At 35.2% G+C, this 10,962-nt stretch overlaps 2 protein-coding genes across 2 annotated transcripts; both read right to left on the reverse strand.

Moving 5' to 3' along the window:
- Positions 1–1,980: 1,980 nt before the first annotated feature.
- On the reverse strand, positions 1,981–3,414 carry CBG24697 (the record flags this gene model as incomplete). The annotated part of the gene is made up of 5 exons (XM_045241101.1): positions 1,981–2,054; positions 2,100–2,271; positions 2,320–2,409; positions 3,193–3,347; positions 3,396–3,414. 5 exons carry the CDS (start codon positions 3,412–3,414, stop codon positions 1,981–1,983), a joined length of 510 nt encoding a protein of 169 aa, XP_045091398.1.
- Positions 3,415–5,672: 2,258 nt separating this feature from the next.
- On the reverse strand, positions 5,673–10,734 carry Cbr-goa-1 (the record flags this gene model as incomplete). The annotated part of the gene is made up of 8 exons (XM_045241102.1): positions 5,673–5,786; positions 6,559–6,632; positions 6,953–7,106; positions 7,764–7,800; positions 7,976–8,104; positions 8,402–8,562; positions 9,456–9,597; positions 10,574–10,734. 8 exons carry the CDS (start codon positions 10,732–10,734, stop codon positions 5,673–5,675), a joined length of 972 nt encoding a protein of 323 aa, XP_045091399.1.
- Between the last annotated feature and the right edge of the window lie 228 nt (positions 10,735–10,962).

Genomic DNA, 10,962 nt, shown 5'->3' on the forward strand with positions numbered 1-10,962 from the left:
TGTTATTTTCTGACTGTACTGTGGCATATATCAAAAAAATAGAATTTTTAAAATTCTCATGTCTGGCCTCCTTTAAAGGTGCAAGATCTTTCAACACTTCTGGGTATAATAAGAACCGATTTTCGTTTTATTTCCAGTTGAATGATCTTCGGATTTTGGTTCATTATTCTGTAAATTGTGTTTGTAACTATCTAGATTCATAAAAGAAATAGCGAAATAGCTTCTGTTAATTTCTTGTAATTGCTAAGTCACTCAAAAAGTTTGCAAAATACGATATTACGCATTTATCAGTTGAATGTAATCAACTTTGACGTCCTACAAAAACCTTCCAGAATTTTTCGATTTATCTGAAAATTTCCGAGTTTACTAAACAAAATTAGAGCTTCATTTTTGTAATTAGAGCTTCATTTTTATAACAACTGTTTTGAAAAATTTCAAGAAAAACCAGATAAGCGGCTTAAAAATGAGACAGTTCTCATTTCAGTGCTAATTTTATTACTATTCTGGTCAGGAACGACATATCTCATCTGAGTGGAATTTAGCGAAAAAGTTGTCCGCTGCAAAATTGAAGCACGATTTTTGTTTAGTATACTCTGAAATTTTCAGACAAATCGAATACATTTGGAGTAGTTTTGTAGGACGTCAAAGTTAAGCCCACTGTTGGGGTGCCGTGTCGCTACCAGCTGAGCTACGGCGGCGCTAGATACTGATGATTCATATATGGCGAACACCGAGTACTGTACACCAGAAATGCATTCTCTCGCCCCAGAAAAAAACTCCGAAAAGCTTCCGACAAGTTTGCGGTAGTTTTCCAACAGATGTCTCAAGATCATCAAAATCATTCCAATCAAATTGACAAGTTTCAAAAGTCGAAGAGCAAAAATATATTCGCGTAAAAATGAGAAGTTCTCTGATGACGTCACTGTAGGAGATATACACCAGGTGACTAATCTTCTTTTTCTTGTCCCGTTGGCGGAGGTAAAGTTGGGTGTGAAGTTACTAGATGATAGATAGGTTGATGAGTGAGGGACAACATATACTTTACTTTGTCATGAAGAGATAAGAGTGAAGAGGAAAGGTGAAACAATGTTTTGGAGGAAATGAGAAAATTCTGTTTGTTTTGGAGGAAATGAGAAAATTCAGAAAAATCATAAATTATGGCAAAAACTAAAAATCCTAGTTTCAAAAAATCATATAATTGATAATCGACAATTTTTTAACGGTGTTAATTGGATTTTTATTGGAATTTGAGAAAAACAGAGTTCTCTGAAATACTGAGAATCCAAAAAATTTTAACATTTCGAATTTCCGAATTTTGGAAATCCGGATATTCTGAAATTCAAAAGTTTGGATTTCCTGAATTTCTAAAGTTTCTAATATCCAAAATTCGGATATTCTGGATTTCTAAAATCCAGAGTTTCTGAATTCCAGAACTTCTGAAGTTCTGAATTTCTGATATTCTGAGATTATGAAATTCTGAATTCCCAATGTTCTGAATTTCTGAATTTCTGAATTTCTGAATTTCTGAATTTCCGAAATTCTGAAGTTCTGAAATTCTGATATTCTGGTAGCAATTCTGAAGTTCTAAAATTCGGAGGTTCTGAAATTATGAAACTTCAAAAATTCGAAAACTCAGAAATCATGACTTTCCGAATTTTCGAACTTCTGAACTTCAGAGAATTTCAGAGTTCCCGAATTCGGAAGTTCCAAAATTCTGATATTCTGAGATTATGAAATTTCGAACTCCCAATGTTCTGAATTCTGAATTTTTATAATTATGGAATTCTAAAATTCTGAAATTCTGAAATTCTGAAATTCTGAGATTCGAAATTCCGAGATTCCGAAAGTTGGAGATTCTGAGATTCCAATATTCTGATATTCTGAGAATCCGAAAAAAATCAATCAAAAAAAAAAGTGTCGCATTTCCAGAAAATCTTTATTAAATCCAACAAAAAAGGTTTTCAGAAAAAAAGTTTTAAATTATTTAGAGCTAGCATTCTCGGTGTTCGACGTGCTATCCCTTCGATCATCCATTATTGTTCGATCCGGATCCACTGAAGATAAACGATCATGACACACAGACAGACAGAGAAACTCACATAATTGTAAATACAAATCATCGATATAATCCAGAATTTCAGTGATTTCAAACTCTTCCTTCGATTCTTCCAACGTCGCTTTCTTATTGGATTTTGGTGATTTTGCAGGATTTTGTGTCAAAAATGGTATTATATCTGGTATTATATTCACTCGACCCATCTTTTTTGGTTTCTGAAAAAGTTCAAAAATATGGCCTAGAAAATCCTAGGCCATACTCACCAGTTCTTGTTTGACACACGTGTCGGCCGAGTTTTTCTGACCAAGAAGTGCCAAATCGTGGACACTGAATCCTTCGGCATCGAAGACGACCTGAATATGAAGGGGGACTGGAATTTTTAGGTTTGAGGTTTTCTAGACCACCAATTTCGGAATGTTTGTATCTTGACTTAAAGTGGGGGGCTTGGGGATTTGAAAAAATGTCACAAGACCTAGAGAGGTTCTGGGTTTTGAATTTGCAGAACTTCAGAATTTCAGAATTTCGGAATTTCAGAATTTCAGAGTTTCAGAAATTCAGAAATTCAGAAATTCAGAAATTCAGAATTTCGGAATTTCAGAATTTCAGAGTTTCGGAAATTCAGAAATTCAGAAATTCAGAAATTCAGAAATTCAGAAATTCAGAATTTCAGAATTTCAGAATTTCAGAATTTCAGAATTTCGAGAATTTCAGAATTTTAAATGTTCAGAAATTCAGAAATTCAGAAATTCAGAATTTCAGAATCTCGGAATTTCAGAACCTCAAAATCTCAAAAATTCAAAATGATTGAACCAAAAAAGTCGAAATTCAAATTTTTGAGACTGGTGGCCTAGATGTGGTTTCCTAGGTCACCAATATTTGAATTCTGGCTCAAAATCGACTTTTTCGAATTTTGAATTTTGAAATTGATGATTTACAAATTTCAAAAGCAAAAAAAACCTGCAATACCGTAAAACCTGTATTAGAAGGGCCGGCGCTTCTATTGTTCCAAGGTACCCCCCGTGGGCCCTTCTATTACAAGGGCCCTTCTATAGAAGGGGCCCTTCTAATACAGGTTTTACGGTATATATCTGGTGGCCGAATTTGGGATTTTTTCAAAATTCAAATTTTCGTCTTACCTGATATAACTCTTTATCTTTTTGAATAATTTTTCGGTCCTTGTCAAGAACGATTTGTTTGGGCTTCTTTTTCGATTTCCTCCGATTATTATTATTATTTGCTTGTGATGGCTTTTTTGGTGACTCGCCCGTCTTCTTCTTCTTCTTCTGCTTGCCTGAAATTCGGATTTTTTAAAAATTGTATTTCTTCGAAAATTGCGTACAGGAGAACGCGTTTCCCATTTTTTATTGTTACCGTTTGTTCCAAGGAAAATTATAAAACACGATCAGAAATAAATCAAATAAATGTTGTGGATTTTTGATTTAAAGTCCACCTATTTCAATTTAAAAATAAAGACTTTGTTGGTTGGAATTCACGGAATTTTTGTTTTTTTGTCATGTGTAACCTAGAAAAAAAACAAGCAGAGAAATTCAAGAATACAGGAAACAATTCTCGGAAACTACTCATTTTCCGTGGTTATAAAAGAAAAAGAAAGTTTCAGAATTTTGGAAATTCGGAAATTATGAATTTTTAAATTCCTGAATTCCGAAAATTTTAAAACTTCTAATTTTTGAAATTTTGCATTTCTGAATTTCTGAATTTTTGATATTCTGATTTCTTGTTTTTCGGATTTCCGGGAGTTCAATTTTTTTGGATTGTGAGATTTTTTTCTGAATCTGAGAAACTTTGAAATTCATTTCGTTTAATTTCTGAATCTCGGAACTTCTGAATCTCGGAACTTCTGAATCTCGGAACTTCTGAATCTCGGAACTTCTGAATCTCGGAACTTCTGAATCTCGGAACTTCTGAAGTTCTGAATTTTTGAATTTCTGAAGTTCTAATTTTTCGAACTTTCCAAATTTTGAAAAATGTTCCGATTTCGGCAAATTTGGAATGAATACCTGAATTTTTTAATTTCTAAATATCTGAATTTCCGAGTTTCTGAATTTCCGAAGTTCCCATTTTTCTGAATATTTGAAATTCCAAAATTAAGGATTCCTCAATTCCTGAATTTCTAAATTTCTGAATTTGGAAATGATGAATTTTCGAACTTTTGAATTTTTGGATTTCTGAAATTCAGAATTCCAAAATCTCAAAATTCCGGAATTTCGAAAGTTCAGAACGCCAAAATTCAAGAAATTCGGAAATTCTGAATTTACAAATTCTTTTGAGATTCTTAACTTCCGGTTGTTCCAAAATTCTTAAAGGTGGGGGGACATTAAAAAAATAATGTTCTCGAAATTCCGTTCAAAGATGCCCCTCGAGGAGTTGAACTTGTGAGGGCGATGATTGAGGGTGCGGCGCCGCAACCGACTGAGCCACGCGGGCAAAGAGAAAGCGCACGCCCGATTGCATACATAAAGGCGAAGACGACAGCTGTACGCAGAGTGACATTAAGCGTTGTACACCGTGAGGGTAGAATGCATACTCTAGCTACAAAAAAACTACGAAAAATCTCCTGTCCCCCCACCTTTAATTTCTGGATATACGAATTTTTGAATTCCTAGAATCTGAGAGTTGGAAATTTATTTTTGGATTCTGGATTTTTCCAATTTAAAAAATTCACACAAAAATAAGAAAAAAAATTTTTATAGAGTATGAAAAAGGGGAAATGAACAAAATTTAGAAAAAAAAAAAGAAAGCTGCCATATATATTATTTCGAGAGAGGAGGGAAAGATGGAAGAAGGGAGATGAGGAGGAGGAGGAGGATTTGAAAAAAAACAAAATTAAAAATCAAAAAAAAAAAAAAAAGAACTGTGACTAGGGGAAAAAGAGAGAGAGGGTGAGAGAGTGAGAGGGAAGAGAGTGGGAAGAGAGAAAAAGAGAAAGAGAGAAGGCAAAGCGTATTTAGAGACCTTTCAAGGGGGGATTCGGGGATTTGGGATTTGGGATTGTGGGCGGAGATATTTATGGTTTTTTTATAGATGTTTCGGGGGAAAAAACTGAAATTTTGTTTTGTGGGCGGGGCTACTACACGGAGTGAGGGCCAAGTGGGCGGGGCCTAAATAAATAGGTGTGTTACGATAGATATCAAATAAATAAGAGAGAGAGGACAAAAAAGTGATCCTAAATTTTTTTAGGGGGAGAAGGGGCTGGGTTTTCAGATTTTTTGAAGAACATTTCAGTGGGTATTGTGTAAGTACGCTCCACGGATAAATTGGTGAAAAAAGAAGAAGAAGAGGAAGCTCTCAGGAAAAAGAGAATTATTTATATTTATGGTTTTTTTATAGATGCATATACTCGGTGGATTGGAAAAAAAAGACAGATAGGGATTAGGGAGAGATAAAGAGTGAATGAGAGCGATTAGAGAAGAAAGAGATTTTTTTCCAAACAAAAAATATTTTTAAAAAGAACAATTTCTTGAAAAAAGAAGAAAGAAGCAAAAGATACACACAGTTTTTTGGGGTGGGGGAGTTTAGGGCAAAAAATAGGTAGCGTGGAAAAATGAAAATTTTTGGAATAGTAAAAATTTGCAAATTCCCGCCAAAACAGTTCTCTTTAGTACAATCCACATCCACGTAGATTGTTGGCAATGATGACGTCAGTGACGGCGTCGAAAACGAATTGAATGTTGGTCGTGTCGGTGGCGCATGTCATGTGACAGTAGATTTCCTGGAAAATAAGAATAGTTTGAATTTTTTTTAAACTTTGTTCGAAAATTCCAAAAATTGGATGGCTTCAGCAATTTTCTGAATTTTTAAAAATCAGTCGATTTACGCCCTTTCGGGGCTGGATCTCCTGGCCTCCGGTCGCTCTCCATCATCTCCTTTCAGCCCAACACCCTTTTGTGTGGTGAAACCAAGGAACGTCTCCAGAAGACTTAAAAATCAAAATTTCGAAAAACCAAACGTTCTGGCATTAACTAAGACACAATTGTGATCTATCTGTCCAGGTTTCAGCTTGATCGGTCAACTTTGAATGGATGATAAGGTGCGCTACATACATACGCACATACAGAATCTGGTGAATGTTATTAGAAATGATAACCGCCTTGAAGTTTGACCCAATTTATATCAGTTACTGTGAATGATATATACAATACATTGTCAATTAACAAAATGTTACTGATATTATGATAAGCATTTAATCAGTTTAACACTTTTTGATATCTTTTACAGAAAATGCGCTATACGGGTTTGAAGTTAGCAGGTCGTTCTGAGCTACGCCGAAGCAGCAGCTGTCAACTTTAAGCCTATATATCTCGTTTCCTGTAAACGATATCAAAAAGATATTAAATGATAAAATATTTTCAATAACATGATAAATCTTTTATCAGTTGACGACTTTTTGATATCTTCAACAAGAGCCTAGATAAATTAAGTCAAAGTTAGCAGATCCAAAAGCAATTTTTTCGATTCCAAAAAGAAAAAAAAACAATTTTTACCTTATTCGCCGACTTGTTCTTGGCCTCAAATTGTGCTTGAATGTAGGCGGATGCTTCGTGATAGTCTTGTCGTCCTGAAACTTTTTCAAAAAGTGAATTTGGGGAACAACAAGTTAAACAAAGTTGTGTTCTAAGCTTCCGAAATCTGGAAAACTCGAAGTTTGAGTTCTTTGAAATTAGGTGTCCAGAATCCAAAAATTCAGAACCGTTCAGCTCCCAAAATTCCGAAATTCCAGAATAGTTGAGTTCCAGAATTTCGAAAATTCCAAAACTTTCGAAAAATCAAAAATCTTGAAGTTCAGAATCGCAAAACTTTTGATAATCGGAACCGTTGCAAATTTCAAAAGCACCACTTTTTTTAATTCCAAAAAAATTCCCTTCTTTAAAACTTTACCTGAATACTCTGGGAAGCAAATCGTCAGTGGGCTCTTCTTGATTTTCTCCTCAAACAAATCCTTCTTGTTCAGGAACAAAATGATCGACGTGTCGGTGAACCATTTGTTGTTGCAAATCGAATCAAACAGCTTCAGCGATTCGTGCATTCGGTTCTGAAACTTTTTTTTTGAATAATTGGAGCCGACTCGAAATTTAACTGCCTATGAACGTTAGAATCCACAACCCTGTTTTTTTTATCATGTTTATCTTGGTTCCTGTAAAAGATATCAAAAAATGGTCAACTGGTAAAATGTTTATCATAATATCAGCAATATTTTATCAGTTGAGCATGTTTTGTTATCTTTTACAAAAACCGAGATAAACTGGGTCAAAGTTAAGAGAGAGACGCAGGCGATCACCAACTCTAGCTGCGCCCTCCTTAACTTTGAGCCAAATTATCTCGGTTCTTATCAAAGATATCAAAAAAATGGTCAACTGACAAATTGTTTATGATCGAATGATAAACATTTTATGAGTTGACATCTTTTAAATATCTTCTGATTGAACCAAGATAAAATGGGTCAAAGTGGGGGTTCTTCTAATACAAGTTCTACGGTGACCTATAAAAATCCTTGGCCACCAGAGTAACGAAACGACAAAAACAAACCGTCGTCTCATCCTCATGCAACACTTGATCGTATTCAGACATGGCAACGCAGAAAATGATGGCAGTGACGTCTTCAAAACAGTGAATCCACTTCTTCCTTTCCGATCGCTGACCTCCCACATCGAACAATCTGGAAAAGAAAAGTTTTTTTGAAAAAAAAAACAGTCGCTTTTAGAGTCTGAAGTGTCAAAATACAAAATCTTAAAAAATTTTTAAACCTTCTAAATTTCCAGTTTCTTTCATCTTTCAGTTTTCTGAAATTTGAAATTCATATTTTTCAAAATTTTGTTTTTAATGCTCTCGAATTCGGAAACTCCAGATATTCAGATTTCTGGAACTTCAAATTCCCTTTTCATTGAAAACGCAAAAACTCACTTGAAATTGAGATTCTTAAATGTGAAGTGAACTTCAACAATACCAGTGGTTTTGACACGAGTTCGAAGAATATCCTGTTCCGTTGGCTGATACGACGCCTCACCTAATCGTTCTAGATCGTCGAGGAAACTGAAGAACAAAGAAATAGTTGTTGTTATTTTAATGAAATTATGAAAATCCACAGTTTTCTATTCAATTCAGCAAAAGAACCAAGTTTCTATGATGATTTTGAGCAGAGTTGTGAGCGTTTGAAGTATTGCGCATGAGAGACGCAAGCAGCGAGACTCTCTCGTTTCTCTGCGTCTCCTCCCCCTCGCGCATACAATGACTCTTCGAACGCGCATAACTCGGCTCAAAATCATCGTAGAAACTCGATTTTTTCAGAGTTTTGATCCAATTTTTTTTCTGTTTTAAACTGAAACTCACTATTTAGCCGAATCGTTCAATTGATACTCGTTGCTCCTCGAGAAGCAGTCCTGTACACCAGCATCGCTCCACAGTCGTTTCATCGATGAAAGAAGCTCCTCGGAGAATGGTTCCGTGTCTTCCATTCGAGCAACAACGTCCATTACTAATTTTGCGTCTACCTGGAAAAGAAATTGGGTTTAAAGGCGCATAGATCAAATTTAAAAAAACAATTCTTCGAAAGTGTGTCATGATTATACTCATTCGAAAGCCCTTGAAGTGCTATTTTCAAAAATTTGGATAAAGTTTAAAAATTACAATTTTGAACCAAGATACGGCAATTTTAAAGTCAGATCCCTCTTGTTCTAGGGAAAAACAAATTCTGCCCAATTTAAAACTCGAAATTCGATCCAGTTTTCTTTTTTCCCTAAATTGTCCATTCTCAGTTCCGAAGGAAAAAAATGTGTCTCAAATTTCATGGGGGCAATTTTGTTTTCAGGTCAATTTTCAGCTCAAAAATAGAAATTGAATAAATTTAGGGGAGTTCGAAAATGACAGATAAATGTCTTGGGAAAATAAAGGTTTTCCGAAACTTCCAAAATCTGAAAAAAAACCAGAAATTGAAAAAATTCCAACACTCGGATTTTTAGAATTTCAAAATTCCAAAATCTCAAAATCTCAAAATCTCAAAAATTCTAAAATCCCTCATTCTTTCCTCAACTACTTTTAGTTCTGATTTCGCAGAGGTTCTTCTTCTTCTTCTTATTCCATTTTTTCTCCTTCTGCTCCAACTCAACGTCTTCTGACGGCGACGTCGTCAGAAGCTCCTGAGGGAATTGAAATGGAGCAGAATGAGTTGGAAAAAAAGAGGAGAAAGGAGAAGGAAGAAAAATGTAGAAGAAATGAATGAATGGAAATTTCTAGAATGGGTGGTTGCACAAAAAACTGATTTTCCAAAACTACCGTATCTCACTATCAGTTAGAAAATAATCCAAATTCAATGACAACCAGGTTTTTTGAAATTGTCAGATTTTGTTTTAAAATGTTAACTTTTCAAAATTCTCCAATATCCTACCTCTCGTTCGCCGGCTCCAAATGAAACGCCTAAATTGCTCATGGCACGAAGAATAGCGACCAGCGATTGAACGGTATTACTGTAGACGACCGGCTTGTACTGTTTGTAGTCTTCGGCTGTGAATCCAGACTCGTGGATAATTCTGAAACAAAGTATGTTGGATTTTTTGAAGTACGCAAATTTTTGGATTCTTTGCATTCAGTTTTCATACTTTGTTCCCTACTATTTCCTTTGATTTTTCATATATTTTTTTTTCTTAAGAATACAGTTTTTCTAGAATTTTGTCAAAATCTGAAAATTCTGAATTTTCTACACCAATCTGTGCAAAAACCAATTTTCTACGACTATTTTGAGCCAAGTTATGAGCGTTCGTAGTATTGAGCATGAGAGACGCAGACAGCGAGATTCTCTCGTTTCTCCGTGTCTCTCACTCTCTCTCTCTCGCAAAGTTTTTTTCAAATGACCTTAACTCGGCTCAAAATTGTCGTAGAGGTTTCGTTTTTGTTGGGTTTTGTCACAAATTTTTCATATTTTTCGATTCTACAGTTGAAAATTTTAGTTAATAAAATTTTTAAAATTTTGAAAAAATTGGAGTGGTAAAAAGGCCTGGAAAGGAGAATAAAGATACTTTTTTTAAATCGTTTTGGCTGGCCTGGACAATTAAAATTTAAAAATTCGGTCGAAAAATCCAAATTTCCTAGTTTTCTAGTCTATTGCACTTTGAGCTCAATTATCTCGGTTCCCTTAAAGGATATTAAAAATTGGTCAACTGATAAAATGTTTATCATATCATCACCTACATTTTATTAATTAACAATTTTGTTAGACCTTTTATAGGAATCGAGATAATTAAGCTCAAAGTGCAGATGTAGGTTGAGATACACGAACGCACTTTACCGACTGGCAACTTTGAGCTCGATTATCTCGATTCCTATAAGAGATATCAAAACGTTGTCAAAAAATAAAATGTTAAAGTTTTATCAGAAACATTTCGCTAGTTAATTACTTTTTGACAGCTTCCACAGAAATCGAGATAATTGAGCTCAAAGTGCAACGCTGTTGTTTCTTGTACATTTCTAGTTTGGTGGCCTAGGAAACTCTTTAAAAAAAAGACTCACTTCATCTGTTTGACAATTGTCGATTTTCCAGACTCTCCAGCACCGAGAAGCAACAATTTGATGTCCTTTGCCGCTTGCATTCCGTCCTCTTTCAGATTTTTCTCAATCATTCGAGACCGCTCGAGCGCGGCTCGCTCTTCCTGTGACATTGTACAACCCATGATTGCTGTGCGGGTTTAGGGTCGATTGGGTTACTGTAGGTGGCGACTACTGTAGATGTGATTGCTCTCGACTACTGTAGTTTTGTGTTGTTGGTCCTCACAAGTGGGAAGAGAGGGGAGAAGGAGAGCAGACACACCACCCACCCTTCTTCTCACTTCGTCTTCTGTGTGCTCTGCCTCTTCTAGAATCGGCCGTAGCGCAGAGCTACAAATAAATTTGTAATTGAT

Source organism: Caenorhabditis briggsae (assembly GCF_000004555.2).
Source record: "Caenorhabditis briggsae AF16 supercontig from assembly CB4, cb25.NA_205, whole genome shotgun sequence".
NCBI lineage: Eukaryota > Metazoa > Nematoda > Chromadorea > Rhabditida > Rhabditidae > Caenorhabditis > Caenorhabditis briggsae.